Genomic DNA, 17,107 nt, shown 5'->3' with positions numbered 1-17,107 from the left:
ATGAAGAATAAATCTAACTGGCTGTGAATTTTGTAGACAGGAAAAAGAAGGAATTTTTAATTTGTTCACTGTTTGTTTGCAACACTGCAGCCCTTTTAATTTAAAGGAAGGATATAAAACCTATTTTAATAGAAATCTGGGGTGGATGACAGAATGTGTATTTGTTTATTTGATTCACTTTTTCATAATGGCATTTTAGAATATATATAACAAGAAATGGGCTTTTTGCAAACCAAATTTCTCATGTTTTTCCAAACAAACAAACAAACATACATAAAATGTATGTAAATGGAATGTTTTAACTTGTTAATAATGTCATTATATAATACCTCTAGTTATTGTGACTTTGAATTAAAAAAACTGTTCCACTATGAGTATATATATATATATATATATATATATATATATATATATATATATATATATATATATATTTACTTGCCTATATACACACACACACGCACACACACAACATAATATAATTAAAATATGAATAAAATAGACCATATTTGATGACACTTAAAGACAATAGTTGCTAAACACATTAAAAAGTGTTTGCCAGGTTACCTGAAAAATGCACTTCATGAGGAACATGAAACAAAACATATTACAACAGTTTCCTGATTTATTTGAATTCCAGTTGCATGTTTCCATTCATATTTAAAGTAGTTACATAAAAAACTTCATATTTTAAGGAAATGTTTTGTTGAAACATTGGCAAATAAATCACAACAACTCACCTATGTCTTTGTTCTCTTTGAGACTTGAATAGATTGAATCTATGGGGGTTCTGAGGATACATTTAGATATATTAAAAAGCTCCTGCAAAGCTTGTTGGGACATTTTTATATTCTACACAACATAAAACTACAAGGAATTGTGGAACAGGGTTACAATGACCATAAACTGTAAATGTATCCCCTGTGGATGGAGGTTGTTATGCAAATAAACGGAAACGACTTTTCAATTTAATTTAAGATGTAATTCTTGTGCATTTTTCTGATGACAGTGTTTCTACACTGAACTCTAGTGGTTGAGTGTGAAACACAAACGTAGATCTCTAGACCTGACTGTCACTGGTAAATTTCTGAAATACTTCAAACGAAATATGCTTTTTTATGTAACATTGCCAGTTAGTTGAGGAAGCGAATAGAAGGATATCAAAGTCATGTTTCCCATCAACATACCCCAATTCGCCTGGTTTGACAAAAAACTTCCTCATTCCACATTAAAGTGTTGTTTAAACTGTGACAGCTGGACATCTTAGAGTGATCAAATCATTCATTCATATTTTGTCGTTTGAGGAAGTTCCCTCTAATTATCAAAGGGTTTTTTTTCAGTTGTGTATGACACATCAACAGCATTTCCTGTACTTTAAAATGTCTGTCAGAATATAATTTATATGTTAAAGAGGCAATGGAAACCTTGTAATTGATGAATTTGATTTGTTTTTCTTTAGCACCACATTATGGGGAAAGGTTTCTATGTAAATGTACTTTCAGCAAAAGTGGTGCAAAAAAAAAAAAGAAAAAAAAAAAAAGAAAAAAAAAAAATTGCAACATTAACCAACTTTATTTTATAGAAGAGCAAAATACTTTCACTTGCCTTTATAAAATAATAAAGTTGTGAAACAGATTAGGATATTTTACATAATGAACAGAAGAAATATAACATTTTATAAAATAAAATATCTCAGAAGAGCCAGACACCATGGGACTGCAGTGTTTTACATTTGTTGGTACGTTTCTGCGAACATATTTGAGTCATCTTGAATAAATGATGCTTTAATAGTTATATAAATAAATGAAATAACACCCCTTGTCCTCTCAAATCTGTTGTTTTCGAGGACAGAAACTGATTCACACTCAGTTTTTCTCTCTTCACTGCCAATGTCAATCTGATTACTTTATTTTCTTTATTTCGTTTAAACAGTAGTACCATAAAATCTCCAATTGGGTGCGAATTCACACCATTTACTTACTGGACTGAGTTTGTCTGTGTGAACTACAACCTTTGTGACTGTCTCAAACATTTGTGACTCACACTTAATAAAGGTTTTTAAAGTGTATTATGGTTACTTTCATACACTGTTTGGGTGTCTAGCAAAAGAATAACAATACAAAAGGCAAACATTTTCATTAACATTATTGTCTGTTTAACATTCACATTACACTTTTATAGCCTTTAGAAGAAATAACTTGATAAATTTAGTTCTATCATTTTTTGTTTTGCTTACGAATAATAAACACTTTTTCACTTTTCCAAAGTTTCTGGACCAGGAAATAAGTCGGCCTGGTGCTGCTGCTGTTAATATTTGCATAGTGGGTTAATGCCATTGAGTCTAACGTGCAGGGAAAACCCCTCTCAGTGGTTTGAGACATTTACAGGAAACTTACATTTCTCTGCACAGGTTTCACCTGTTTAGTGCTCAAATCATTTGTCATGAGGAATTAAAAAAAAATATAGATACATTCTATACTGTACGTGTATGGTGTTGTCAGCCTAAATACAAAGTCAAGTTCAAATGTTGCATATGTGAATAAACTATGGTGCTTTTTATTGTTTGATAATTTATATATATATATATATGAAAAAAGTTTTAACAAAATCACTTTAGATTAGTTAAACAGGTGTGATAGCTGCAGAGCAGGAAGTATATCTTTATAGTTTCACTGTACGTTAGGTACTGTAGGAGCAAAGCATATTTGACATATTAAGTAAACACAACATTCTTCACTTAACAAATACCTATGATGCTAGGGCTGCGTAGGCTATCCAGGTCTGTTTTTGTGGTATTTTCTGTTTTTCTGTCTTTCAAGAGTGAGAAACCGAAAGACATGAATTGGTAAACATTTAAAACATGTAGTTGTCATTTAAAAAAAAAAATAGAGACACTAAAAATGTAAATTATGTAATGTAAATTATTTAGTCATTTATGTGCGTGTATTATAAACAGTATGTCTTTCTTTCTTTCGTTCAACCTCCCCCCCCAAAAACAACAACAACAACAAAAAAAAAAAAAAAAAAAAAAAAAAAAAAAACTCTAGATTTCAATCTGTCCAAAACATCAATGAATCAGAGCAGTTTTGCGAACCGGATCAACTGAATCACTGAAAAGATCCGACTCAAAATAATGATTCGATCGTGATTCCGTCTTACGTAGGCTATTATCATCGCGCGCAAAGTTAGGATGAATGACAACATTTTCAATCCATATTCACTGATTTTTCTTTCAATAAATCCCCTTTTACATTTCATGGACATAAGGGTGAGTAAATAGAATCAGACATTTTATTTTTATGAACTATGCTCATTTGGGTTTGATTCAGTCCTAGCGAATACTGTAGCCTATTTTGACTAGAATTAATGGCTGTTCACATCAAGAATGAACTAAAACTATAACATTTTAATAATCGTTGTAATTATATGTGAATGCGGAAGACCGTTGATATAGTAAACTAAACAGTCAAAACTTAAAGAAAAGGGAGGTGACCTGGTTCACAAACATCTTTACATAGATAGTAGGCTACATCATGGCTGACACACAAAATATCTCTCTCAGCGATTGGGCCCTGGTATCAGCCGAACTAATGCATCTCATTTGAAACCTCAAAGGAGTTTTTGAATGCGAAGCAAAAAGATAAGATGGATCCGGACTACACAGAACAAGCACAAAGCCTCGTCTGATCCGAGATCAGCTGATAGACTGTGTTGTCGCTGTCTTTATACCTGTGCTTATCTGCCATCGCTTCCCTGTTCTGAATGCTGCATCCGATGATCGAGGTGCTTTAAATAATGAAATGTCTGAGTACAACCCACATGGCACATTCAAATTGGTTCATAATCAGTGTAGTGTTTTGAGATACTGCGTCCTTTAAGCATGTAAAACAGAATGCTAATGTTATCGCATGCTAAGGATAAAGGCCTTGTTTAGGGTGAAATTTGATGAGAAGTGTAAGTGCATGAGTTGCACATTCCTTTTAAATCAGAAATTTGCCTTGCTTTTCTTTTAAAAATACAGTACAAAGCATTTTTGAAGTAAGTAAAGTTTTCAAGTATTGATAAGTAGGGGTGGTAATGCACTGTAATACATTAAATTAGATTGAAAGTAAGTGTTCATTTGTGTTTAAATCACACATTATTGGTATGTTGTTATTTATGCAACTTTCCTTTGGTCCAAAAATATGAATCTGTTAGGCACGTGGTCAACCCTTGGCCCAGCTCTGAATTTATTAGCACATTGTTCCTGTGATTTGGCGAGTGGCATGTTGCAACATGCACTGAACTGCTGGCTGTTTGTAATGTTTTACATTTTTTCCTGCTCATTCCAACAGCAGACAGTGTGAAAGATGAGACACTGTCAGACAAACTCATTTTCTCTATACCTCAGCCTTTCTTCTCTTCCTGCCACAGCCATTGAATGCACTATCCGTGGATTTCATGCAGAAAAATTACATTTTTGTGCAGTACTTGCATTAGATCAGGGGTTCTCAAATGTTTTTTGAACCAAAGGCCTCTTTCATAATCCCAAACTGTTTAATTACATCACTATGAGAAAAAAATATTACAGGGGAAATGACAATACAACAACAGACCAAAAAAAATTAAAATAAGAAATGCATCATGGACTCAATTACAGCTTAAAATAATTCAGTTTTTGTTTCTCATTTATTATTTCAACCTTTACAGACTCACTCACATTGACTAACATGTATAAAAAAGCAAATTCTTCTTATAAGGTTATGAATATTAATGACTAATATGTATAAAAAAGTAGAATCTTCTCATAAGGTTATGAATATTTATGAAAATTACTTTAACTTGACTTTAATTGCTGCATATTACTTAATTATTATTATTATTTGATAAATTGAATAAATAATTTATTAAAATAGATAAATATTACAAAAAAATATTTTTTATGAAAATGCATTACGAATGGACTTTTTAAAATTTGTAATAAGCAATTGTATATTTTTAAACTAAACTATTACTATAATGATTAAGTAATTGCTAAAACAAACAACAAAAAACAAACATGATCCTAGATAAATACATGCTCTAAAAATAGTTTATTGCTAATTCATGGTGCCTAATGCATTAACCAATGTTAACAAAAGTGTTTCCTAAATTTAATTAAAACATTATGACATAATTTTTTCAAATCAGAATTATTATTTGAAAACAGTTTTAAAACTAAAACTTTTTTTTTAATTCTTGAAAAAAAATAAACGTCAACTCAAAAATGACCAAATAAAAATGTATTTCAGCTTAATTCTTTCAAAAAAATTGAATGTACATGATGTACTTGATGTACTTAATAGACATGTAAAATAAACAAATAAAAATGACTAAACCTTTAACAAAAATTAAAATGAAAACTTATTAATAAAATTATAATAGGATCTCAATGATACTAAAATAACACAGCTTTAAAATAAAATTTCCTTTCCACTGAGACCCTGCTCTTCCTTCTCAGACCCCGGGGTCTCTGGATTGAAAACATTGGTACTATAAACTAGCATTAGACACAAAATGCCCCAGTGAAGGTTTGGGATTCACAGTTACAGGAACTATATTGTCTTAAGTGAATTATCCACACATAATAAACTTGTTGACCTTGGTGGTAAGTAACGAAGTAAAAATACTTTGCTACATTACTTAAGTATTTTTTCGGGGATCTGTACTTTACTTGAGTATGTTTTATTTGCATCTACTTTCACTTTTACTCCACTACTTTATTAAAGACAAAGTTTACTTTTTACTCCGATACATTTCCCCATGCCCGCTTCAAGTTTTAATTACACTGATTTTACAAACCAATGAAAAATGTGGTTTCTTTTGAAAAAAAGAATGCGCGACTTCACGAGTTCTTTGCCAACATACGCTCACGCAGCAGTTAGTTCGAGGTTGAAGATGACCGGTAAAATAGGTGATAGTGATGATCCCAAGATTCCCGACAGGGATCACCCATGGCCATATCTCAAGGATATGTTTGAATTCACTGAAGTCGAGGGAGATTCTTATTGGCTGAGATGTCTTCTTTGCCTACCACGGGTGAATGAAATTTCAGTAGGGCTGTGTCGAATGCGATTTTCATGCTCATCTCATCAGTAATGCTCCTGTAATTAGTAGCCTAGTATATATTTCCAGCACATGCGTTCAGATCAGGGTTGCCAGGTTTTCACAACAAATCCTGACCAGTTGCTTCTCAAAACTAGTCCAAAACTAGCCAAAAACGCGTTTCCAGGAGGTTCCCTGATAAACATTGCTTCCCAGGGTTAAAATATACGTTTATTGGAAGGGTTGCCTTGGTAAAAGTCACATTTTAGGCGCTAAATATCAAATTTTGGGATTGGGGTTTCTTCGTCCGGCGGACATGAAAAACAACCACGGATGGAACATGTCTATTGAAAGTTCAATCCCTATACTGCGATAAGGTTCTTCATTGTCTCTTTTGATTGTAAATTGTTTGATTTGTACTTTTACTCAAGTGATGTTTGAATGGAGGACTTTCTACTTTTACTGGAGTAATTTTTTATTTAGATACATCTACTTTTACTTGAGTATAACTTTTGAGTACTTTTACCACCCCTGCTTGTTGACAAGCACTGCTCACTTCAGCATTTATTCCCATATTTGCAGTCGCTGTGCTTTGTTTTACAGGTTCCCTTCCGTGATAGGAGCCCGTTTTCTTTAGTCACAGATAGAAGTGGAGAGATAAAACAACCAAGCAGTGGCAAATTTTGTGGCTGCGGATAAAGATAAGGATTGAAAAAAATCGAAATAAATCCCTGTGAAATCACGTTTATGAACAGAACCATAATACTCCAGAATGTGATGGCAAAGAGTTGGAAGGTGAGAGAGGGATTTGACTATGAAAAATCCGACAGGAAAACAAAGAGAGAGGCCAGAGAGTGTCAGTGGCTCTTATCTCATGGAGCAGCAGGGAGCCGTTTATCTGTTGTCCGGAGGTGGCAGCACTGTGGCTATGACACACACACACGATGGAACAATTAACTCACTGGCATTTCGTCTTATCTGACATAACTCAGCACTGACAACATCTTTGGCCACAGCTGCTGCAAATCATTAGCTATCATTGCTATCCGAGCAACAAAAAGGAAAATAAAAGACTAGCTTGACCTCCAGCACTGTCCCTGTGTGTGAAGGGGTGAGGCGGTCCTGGACACTCCGGCACATTATTGTCCTCTGCTTCAATCAGGTTCAAATTCATCTTTTCTCTAAGTCAAAGTCGAGTCTTTTTAGAAAGAAGATATATTTTTTTGTGTCCTTTACTTCATTAGGGCTTACAAATCTCTCTTACAATGAAGTGAATATAATTTTTGAAAGTCATTCTTCCCTGGATTTCCTGGTGTCTTACGAAATTTCCCAACTTGAACATTCATGACATGAAATCTACCGCTCAAATATTGAAATTAAATTTAAGAAATGTTCACAGCAAATTTCAAGGAAGTGAATTTGCAAAATAAATAAACTTAAAATTATTTTTATATATCTATATAAACTATCTATCTATCTCTCTATCTATCTATCTAAAAAAAAAAAAAAAATATATATATATATATATATATATATATATATATATATATATATATATATATATATATTTTTTTTTTTTTTTTATATATATATAAAGTAAATATTTTTTTATTCTTTTTTTTCTTGTTTAAGATTCATATAATTCATATAATCAACAGATTCATAGAAAATCATAAAACTGCACATGCGGGCTATTTTTTTAGTTGCCATCTTGTCTAAATTCGGCACAATTTCTATTCAATTAACTGCAAATAAACTAAATTATTACCAAATTAAAGGTTTGCCACAAAACAAAACAAAATAATAATAATAATAATAATAATAATAGAGTGCTTAACAACTCTTATTAGTTATTTTTAATATTATAAAATGCACAAACTATAAACAAGCATTAATAAAACTTTACATTGCGGCCTTTTGTGGGTCATAACATTGACAGTCACATCAATAAAAACCACAACCTTAGTCCTTCATTTCAACTTCTTTGCTGCTTTACCAGGGTAAATGGCATTTCACATCTAGTGCGATATGAAAAAGCGAGGCGGATCACAGATGAATGGTGCTTTACGACTGATCACCAATCTCGTATATGGATTTAACGTCATCCGCTGCTCAATATACAGCTTTAAATCAAGATAAATAAAGCTTGAAACCCAAAATATTTATAATCTAATCAATAATAGATCTTAAAATATAATTAGAGGTACAATTAGCATCAAGCTACACTTTTTATCTGAATCACAATTTATGTGATTATTATATATTGCTTAAAACCCACTTTAAACCATCATCGAGGAGTGCTTTGAAATAACTTCTGATTGTGATCTAAAGTTCTATAATAGGCAAATATGCACTCTTTGTATGTTTTATAAAGGACTGAATGCTACACCTGCTTATCATTTGTCACAAACATCCTTTATTGTTATGAACATATCATGAGCTGCACAAAAACACAAACAGAAAATATATATCAACACAATCATATGTCTATTTGCTTTCATATTTCATGCTCAGAAAAATGATTCTCTTATGTTTTTCACACGGAAGGACAGGAGATATGATCACATTTGCGCAAGTGGAAGAAAACGACCTGTGCTCTTCATATCACATAATTCAGTGGAGAATTAAAATAAATTATATTCTTTATAATGAACATGTGTGAATTCTCAGATATGAATGATAACAAGAACTCGGCATCCACTCTGTGTTTGTTTAGACTGGTTTTTGAAACAGCACCACCACTGTTTCATCGAGCAGCGAAAAAATCAACACCTAAGCAACAAAAATTATCCTCACTTTCTTGCGCCGATAATGATCGCGCTTGGTGTGAATAGCCCCAAAGGGATCTATTTTTTCAATCCGAATTCTCACGTTCAGTGTAAAAAGGCCTTAAGTCTACTCTAAACTGAGCTCATTCTACTTGATGAACAGGACCTTGCATTCAGGACAAATGACTTTTCACAGTAGATACAAAACATTTACACTTTTAGAGTCAAATGCATACAAAATTAGTGGTACATTTGTAATGTAAACTATTTAAAGAACGTTTAAAAATATAATCAAATGATAAGTTCAAGTTCTTCAAAAAAAAAAAAAACTCAATAATGTTATAAATATACAGTAGGTTTCACTTGGAAGCTACACGTGAAGACAAAGTCCTTCACTTCTCAGACTCTCTCCATCCTCGAGCATTTCGGCCGAACTTATAGACAAGTCTACGTCCATCCACCCGTTCCAGAATCTCTCGTTTATAATAATACCTTTGGAGAGAAAGAAACATGTAAGAAGCTCAGAATGCTAATCAGATTTCTTTAAAAAGTTCTGGGGAAGATGCTACCTCATCGCTCGACTGAGTTTCTCATAGGTCATACTGCTGTTGTTTTTCTTCTTGCCCCAAAGCTGAGCCACGGCTTCTGACTTAAGGAAGCGGAAAACCCCCTCGGACCGATCCTCCCATTTGATCAGGCCGGGGTTACGCTCGGGGTTAAGGAGAATGTCTCGGATGAACTCCCATAGGTGTGTCCCACGAGGGTCTGTGAAAATATGAGACTGTGTGAATGAAGTTAGATGAGAAACACAAGAAAAACACTTGAAAAGGCACATCCACGTGCCAGAGGTTTTGGTATGTGCTGCTGTCAGGTTCTCTTGACAAACATCGGGTGATATATTAACAGAAAACAAAACCTTTGGTGAAGTAAGATGTGAAAATGTTCAACTCACTGTGTCTTTTGACTTGTGAACGCTTGGGATCTGAAATGAGAAAATTAAAAGGAAACCACATTTGTTAGAGTGACAGCTTACGTTTCATGTGGATCATGGAAAACGTATGAATTGTTACTTCAACTTTGGCTTTTAAACATCTGTGTCTTTTGAAAATGACTACTTCTTGGGTTCATTGTTGTCCTTCTTGTAGTCAGTATTCATTATCATTGCATGGAAAAGATCAGATTGCACATGGTCAAAAAACCATGGGAATGGTCGAAAACCAATTAGGGAAATGCATGTGTTATACAGTATGTAATATCTTTAGTCCTTTGTGCCTGCTGTGAGCAAATCATTTCAGTTATGTATCACAGACGATAAAGAAGAACACAGCAAAGAGACCTGGGCAAGTGGCATTGTATTATAAAAACATATTCACATACATATGTATGCATTTGGAAGATGCAAACTTAAAGCAACTTCCACTGCATTAAAGAAATACATTTGTATCAGTTAATCCATTCCCTGGGAACTGAACCCTTATCCGATTCAATACATAGATTTTTATATGCATCAGGATAACTTAACCTTGAACATTCTCAAGTTTTTGGACATTTACCATGGTAGTACCCTGGAGTACCATGGTATCACCATACCATGGTATCGGGATAGTACTTTTTTTAATATGGAAGCAAGGAGAATGCTGCTTTTAGTATAAGATTTAGGACACTTCAAATGAAGATCCTTTACCTGGGCTTGAGGGAGCAGGTGAAGATAATATGGTGTTGGGCTGGAATGAGGTTTTGAAATCAAACAGTTCTGAGGAAAGAGAACATATGACACATTATTGTCAAACTATCAGGTTAAATAATATAGACACGCATTGTCTTGTTTTTACAGGAAATACAGAATCAAAGAATAAAAAAATAAAATAAAACACAATTTTACAGGTACCTGAAGTGTAAAAGTTGGATTCTTCCTTGAAGGGGAGGATTGAACAAGGGAAATCTGCTGAGGAAATTTAAGTCCTTGGTTACAAAATCGTGATATGGAAAGTCTATTTCAAGAGAATCTGTAAACCTTTCAGTTTTCAGCAGCAGATGTGGGTCAATGTTAAGTCACTGATATTATGTAAACTTTATGCCATGAGGATTGAAATGAAACCAAAAGCTTTTAGTTTTACTTTGTGTGTGGTTACTTACTCTCTATTTCTGTTTTAATGTCCCCTGGTGTAAACGTTTCTGTTTGACCATACTGACCTGTGAGACATTAAACAAGAAAAGACAAAAAAGAAAAATGAGTGCTTAATATGTCTTCATAACAGTGCTTAAACAAGTGTTGAATTAGTGACTACAATCAAATTTCCAAGTCACTCCGCATCATGTTGTCTTAAACCAGTTTAACTTGTAGGTATGGTTCTCACATGACACCTGTATATGTCTTACTGGTCTTTGTTAGGTTTAGTAATACACTGTAACGTAAAGTGTATTAAACTTACACCACTGACTGTTTATGAAACTCTGGGTCTTGTAAGCAACACCCTCTTGGATTCATTATGGTATATTAGTATATTACATGGAAATGAACAATCCATTCTTAATTTGTTTCTCTAAAAACATTTTCATGGGAATATCCAAGGGGGGATCTTTTCATGAAAATTACTTTTGAGAAAGAAAAGTGTAAGAAATGGACTGCACCATTCCCATGTACTATACCATAATGAATACAAGAGGAACACATGCTCAATGGCTGGGCTTTCCAAGCTCATGCTTTGTGAATTTTCTGTAGAAGCGGCAAGATGGTCAAAGCATCAGTAGTTTGGTAATCAGTTTTACTAACTAGGACATGATCTGGGATTAACATGCAGAAAAATCTTATGTTTTGGACATTCATGCCCTTAGTTTGATAGTACAGTCGAAGATAGACAGGAAGTAATTGGATAGGAGAGAGGAGAATTGGATGGCAAATAGGCCACAATCTGGGACTCAAACTTGGGTCACCCAAACAAAATCTTTGGCTCCAACCTTGATTATCCTCCTTTATTGATCATGAAATAACATTCCTAGTAAACAATTGAAAGCCAAAACCTATCATTTCTCAAAAATAACCTTACCATAACATACCCCATCATAGACAATCAAAGAGAAAACTATAGATTGACAAGAAGTGCTCATTTAAAGTCAACTTTCAAACCCCACCATAACAATATATCTCGTTGATAACAACGTTGATGCAGGACCAACAAAGTTGTTGATCCAGGAACATGGCAAAATCACATTAACCATGTCGTTCAGGGTTGGAAGGGTAAACAGAGTTATGCGTACCGTTCCACTTGAGGTCAGTCAGGCTTTGGAAAAGAATGGAACCTACGGATCCGGCTGCCCGGGTGAAGTCTTGGAAGCTCATGTTGCACAGTTGCCTCCCGTCAAGGTCAAAGTTCTGGAAGGGAATGCTGGTGGCATCAATTTGGTGCATGTCCAGCGTCTGTTGGAGCCATTCCCACACCTGGTACTTGGTCCAGTTTTGTGGGTGAATATCTTGAGACCAGAGCCGGCTCATGTAACCAGTTGTCACTGCGGATGCAAGTTGAGTTAGAATGGTATCAAAAGGGTTTAGTAAATGTCCCTACTGAAACCTAGTGTAGGTACAGATTTGGTGCTGGTCAGATTTGGTCTTTTTAGTGAAGTTGGTGGACCAAGAGAAAGTCTTCCTGGTCGCCAGATAAAAATACTAAGTTGACAAGAATGAAGTTCAACTGTTACAAGCTGGTTAGAAGCTGTTCAAGCTGGTGGACCAGCACAATCATAGTGTTCCCTTTATTTAACCAGGAGAAGCCCATTGAGATTAAAAATCTCTTTTGCAATCTCTTTCCCAGCAAAGCTTGCTGAAGTTGATTCACTAAAATGGTCCTTTTGTTAAAGCAGGTTTACTAAGGAAGTCTTATTTGCTTGTTTAGCTAGAGCAAATGTCTTCAACCTTGCTCCTGGTGACCAATAATCCTGCAAAGTTTATTTCCAGCCTGCTTCAAAATTCAACGATTTTCAAGCAGTTCTGAATACCCTGATTGACTTGTTCAGGTCTGTTTGATTATAAAGTAATATAGCTAAACTCTGCTGGATAGTGGGTCTCCAGTAGCAGTGATGTAGACTTTTGATAAAGATGATTTCAACACTCTAGCATCACATGTAGGGACCAACATCCAAAACTATATATATAATGTACATAAAATATACTGTATGCTGTAGAATAATTAATTTTAGCAGCAGTGAATCTTAAATTCACAAAAGAGCATGTAATAAGTGTAAATAAAAGTACTACACATGGTTTCTAGATAAACGTGAATCACTTTCACTATCTGTACATAGTCCCCAGTGCAGTCAACTGATAACCTGGTAACTCCAGAAGTGACTGCTAGAGAAAATGATTAGCCTGCCAAAAAGTCTCAGCTGATTAGCGATAAACGAAACCAAAAACCTAAAATCTGTACTGGAATTGTACTGGATGCTGGAATATTAGGCTCTGTTAGAAAGAACGTTACCATCAGAGCAGTTGTAGTGGGTTGTCCAGGAAGCAGGTGGCTGGTTGTTAACACTCACAGTAGCTGGGATACTCATGACACCGCTGGCCTGAAGGACCATGATCCAGTGCTGTGGAAAGAAGTGGAAAGGAAAGTTTATTTATTGCCACACAACCAGAGATGGTTCTGCAACGTTCACAAAATGTAACCTTCGAAAAGCAACTTGGACTAGAAAAGTCCAACTTAGTCTTGGGGAATAAAGTTAATGCCTTCTAGCTTGTTCTTTGTGGGATTTGACCCAACAACCCTCTGACTTAGCCAAATTCCCTCTACTATCACAATGTTTATAAACCTTGTTGAACGGAAGAGTAACAGCACACTTCTTGTAATAGTAAACTTATATAGTGTGCCAAAAGTGGACATATAATTAAATTGTAGACGTTATACCAGTTTACAGTCATGACCAGTGAGGGAAAACAAAGGGTTTTTTATGTTCAAAAGGAGGGGGTGAATTTTGCGTGGGTGTTCTTCGTGCTACGCTAAACCACACATGCAGACACATTTGCACAGGAATGTGTCTAACTGCTTTGCATACATAAAAGGTCCACCTGTCCTTTAGATTAACAGTTAGATCAATGGTGCAGTCATACCTTGTATCATATGATCTGTCAGCATTATACAAAACACTGTTTAAAATCATCAACTGCTGTGAATGCATCTGTGTTGTGAGTTACAAAGTTAGCTGAAAGCTACTGCATAAGCACCATTTTGTACACAGGATCTCAATGAAAAATATGAGCAGGATCAAATCCCGATCAAGTGTCTTGGAATGTCTTTTGACCCTATATAAAATAATATTCTTATGATCATTTAAAAATCTAGTTTAAACACTAATGCATAAGAGAATATTCCACAGTTGACTACGACGTCAACCTAAACAGGTTTACACTCATTCCAAGGAATGTCAGTAATCTTAGTAACTTGTAAATAATGAAATGTTTTCTATATCACTGCTGAATCACATTTTTTAGCATGCAAGTTTTTTTTATATGTTCATATGCTGATGTTTTTCTGTTTTTGTTTTCTTTGTATAATATGATTGTTATTTGGATTTATATATCTATTCCAAAACCTAGTGAGGTCTTTCTGCCTTCTAAGAGGATGTTCAAACTAACAGCAACTTGAAGCGTTAAAACAACCATACCTACAACCTTAATGAAAGTTGATTTGGGAATGTCCAGTAATGCAACAAAGTCGAGAAAGGTCTAGCTTTATGGAAATGAGCATCATTGGGACAGCCAATAGGAATACATTGGAGGTCACGTGACCCATGTCATGTGAGATACTTTAGTTGAGTGTACCTTATTATGTTTATTTAAAGGTTACATTAAAAATGTTAATTTTTGCAGATAGAAAACTAAAAAGAAAATAACATGTTATTTTTTAAATGGCTATACATTTCTTTTGAGCACACAAATAATATTAGAATATCCAATGCAACATAAACCAACATAGAACCACCAAAATAGAATATAAATAATTTATGAATATATAAATAAGAATATTAATAATAAAAACTTTAAGTTGCTTTAATAACCTTAAAACGTACATTTAATTACTAAAATGTATTGATTAATTTGTGACATAACTTTTACAGATTTCCAATTATGAATGGACATTTTGCATAATAGCAATCGTCATTTGTCTAGCATAGTGACATGAATCTATTTATTTCTTTATTTTTAATGGAAAGATCCTTCAATAATCGAATTACCAATGAATTGTTCGTAGTTTTTATAACTGGAAAAGCAGGTTGCCAGATTCTTTCCACCATTTTGAAACCCATCTGATGTTTTCATCCCAGACTAGTGTGTTACTATGGTGATGTCTACTGTAATGTATGAGGAAAGAAAGCTATAAACATATTTTGGTGTTAATGAAATTCCTTACAGTAACTGACCCAACAAGCTGGGCTACAGGCTGTTAACATTACTTAAAAATAATCAAACCAGTGGCATCTAATCACTAATGTATGATGACCACAAATTACATTTTATTTATTTTAAACAGTATACATAATATTTTAAAACCTAAAAAACATCTTATTGTGAAATGTTTGATTCGAAAAGTTGCTTGCTTTAAAATCATTTCTTGAGTTGAACATTATCAGTTTGCTCTAATCCAAATATTCTGGTTTAGTGTGCATTTGTAGCATTTATAGGGAAAATAAATAAATAAATAAACAACCTGTTTGACCTTTAAGAATAATGCATTTATGTGAGTTAAAATTATTTAAAGAAAAAAGAAAAAAAAAACATTCTTTTTAAAGTCTCGTACATTGCTACTTTTATATGTCACTTGCTAAATTAAAATAGTTTTGCATCGTCATCTGAGATCATCACTGAAGTGCATCCTTGAATCAAACCTTTTCTGCAGTGAATCAAAGAGTCTCATATTGCTCACCAGAGATGTCGAATGTGATCCAGGCGGACTGCTACTGGTTCAAAGTGAAATGTTTCTTTCTTTCTCTTTCTAAAGCTGTCAGCGTCTGTATGGAAGAGAGGATCTGAGTTTTAATGGGGAGCTTGCGTTGTGACACCTGTGGCACTGCTCAGGCATGCCAAACTTCTGTGACAGAGTGTGACCGCGTTCACCAATGAGGATTTTTATTCCGCCTGCTTCCTGCTGCTTTGATTGGCTCATTTTCATGCCAGGTGGGTAACTAAGAATTTGCATATGTTAAAAAAGGTAGTGTTGTAGCAAGTCACTTTCACTATGAGCACACTATCAGTCTCTCGCTCGCTCGCCCACACACTCACCCACATGCTTTAGCAATCCTGCCTGTGATTAATATATTTATGTTTAACAAGAACTCAACTATCCAGTTGCCATTTTTTTATGAGATCCATACAGCTTTAATTTAGATTAAAATTCTATGTACAATGGGTATAGGAAAGAATCACCCCCTTTAAAATAATATTTTTTTTTTTTTGCTTTGCAGTCTGAAATGAAGACAGGTTTTTGTTTTATCCAGATGTATTTACTCAGTGCAAATTATAACATCCAATTGAAATTTATGACACCAGCATGTCAAAAAAAACAACCCCCTTGTGTCAGTATTTTGTCGATCCACCTTTTGCTTTAATTACGGCCTTAAGTCTGTTGGGATATGTCTCTGTCTCTACCAACTTTGGACATCTAGACTTTACAATATTTGCCCTCTCTTCTTTGCAGAACTGCTGAAGTTCAGTTCAATTTGTAGGTGACCGTTTGTGGACTGCAATCTTCAGGGTTTCACAAAATAATACAAATAAAAACATAACAAACATTGAGAATCCTCTACAATATGACCCATTATTAATTGCTTGCACCCAGACAGCTTGTTATCATAAGACAAAACAACCTCCTCCTCACTCTGCAAACTACATTGTCGAACATAAGCCAAGCCGTGTGTCTTGTGTTCTTAGAAAAATGTGCTGCTTCCTTGATCAGAGGTCTGAAAGCTCACTGACATACACAGAAACAGCAGGCCGTGAGCGCTCAGGTTATTGGGAAGCTTTACACTGTTGATTAAAGAGTCTCTGAAGCTCGAAGACATAATTGGTAAATCACAGAGGAACTGTGCTTCACTCTGACTCAACATATGTGCTGGAGATTATGTACATCTGTGGCCTCTCACACTTCGGCCAAAGCAACATCTGCACAGCAGCTCTGCCAAAGCAAAAGCACTGAAAGATTTGCTGTCACAATTTGAGACAGCAGTTGATAAGCAACAGAGAGTTTGCATTGTATGGAGTATGAGAAGTTGAATCTTGAATTTAAAAT

At 34.5% G+C, this 17,107-nt stretch overlaps 1 protein-coding gene across 2 annotated transcripts; it reads right to left on the bottom strand.

Moving 5' to 3' along the window:
* Positions 1-8,468: 8,468 nt before the first annotated feature.
* On the bottom strand, positions 8,469-15,915 carry LOC127947264 (ETS homologous factor-like). 2 transcript variants are annotated; one of them, XM_052544268.1, is made up of 9 exons: positions 15,746-15,915; positions 13,304-13,412; positions 12,090-12,338; positions 10,968-11,024; positions 10,720-10,776; positions 10,516-10,584; positions 9,784-9,813; positions 9,401-9,596; positions 8,469-9,323 (listed from the first exon to the last, which is right to left on the bottom strand). In XM_052544268.1, exons 2-9 carry the CDS (start codon positions 13,401-13,403, stop codon positions 9,224-9,226), a joined length of 858 nt encoding a protein of 285 aa, XP_052400228.1. In that variant the 5' UTR covers positions 13,404-13,412; positions 15,746-15,915; the 3' UTR covers positions 8,469-9,223. The 2 variants fall into 2 exon arrangements, with proteins under 2 accessions (XP_052400228.1, XP_052400226.1); XM_052544266.1 differs by having other exon boundaries at positions 10,720-10,773.
* Between the last annotated feature and the right edge of the window lie 1,192 nt (positions 15,916-17,107).

This window comes from Carassius gibelio, chromosome A25 (assembly GCF_023724105.1).
Source record: "Carassius gibelio isolate Cgi1373 ecotype wild population from Czech Republic chromosome A25, carGib1.2-hapl.c, whole genome shotgun sequence".
In the NCBI taxonomy this organism is placed as follows: Eukaryota; Metazoa; Chordata; class Actinopteri; order Cypriniformes; family Cyprinidae; genus Carassius; species Carassius gibelio.
This window is presented reverse-complemented; position numbering and strand designations above follow the sequence as displayed.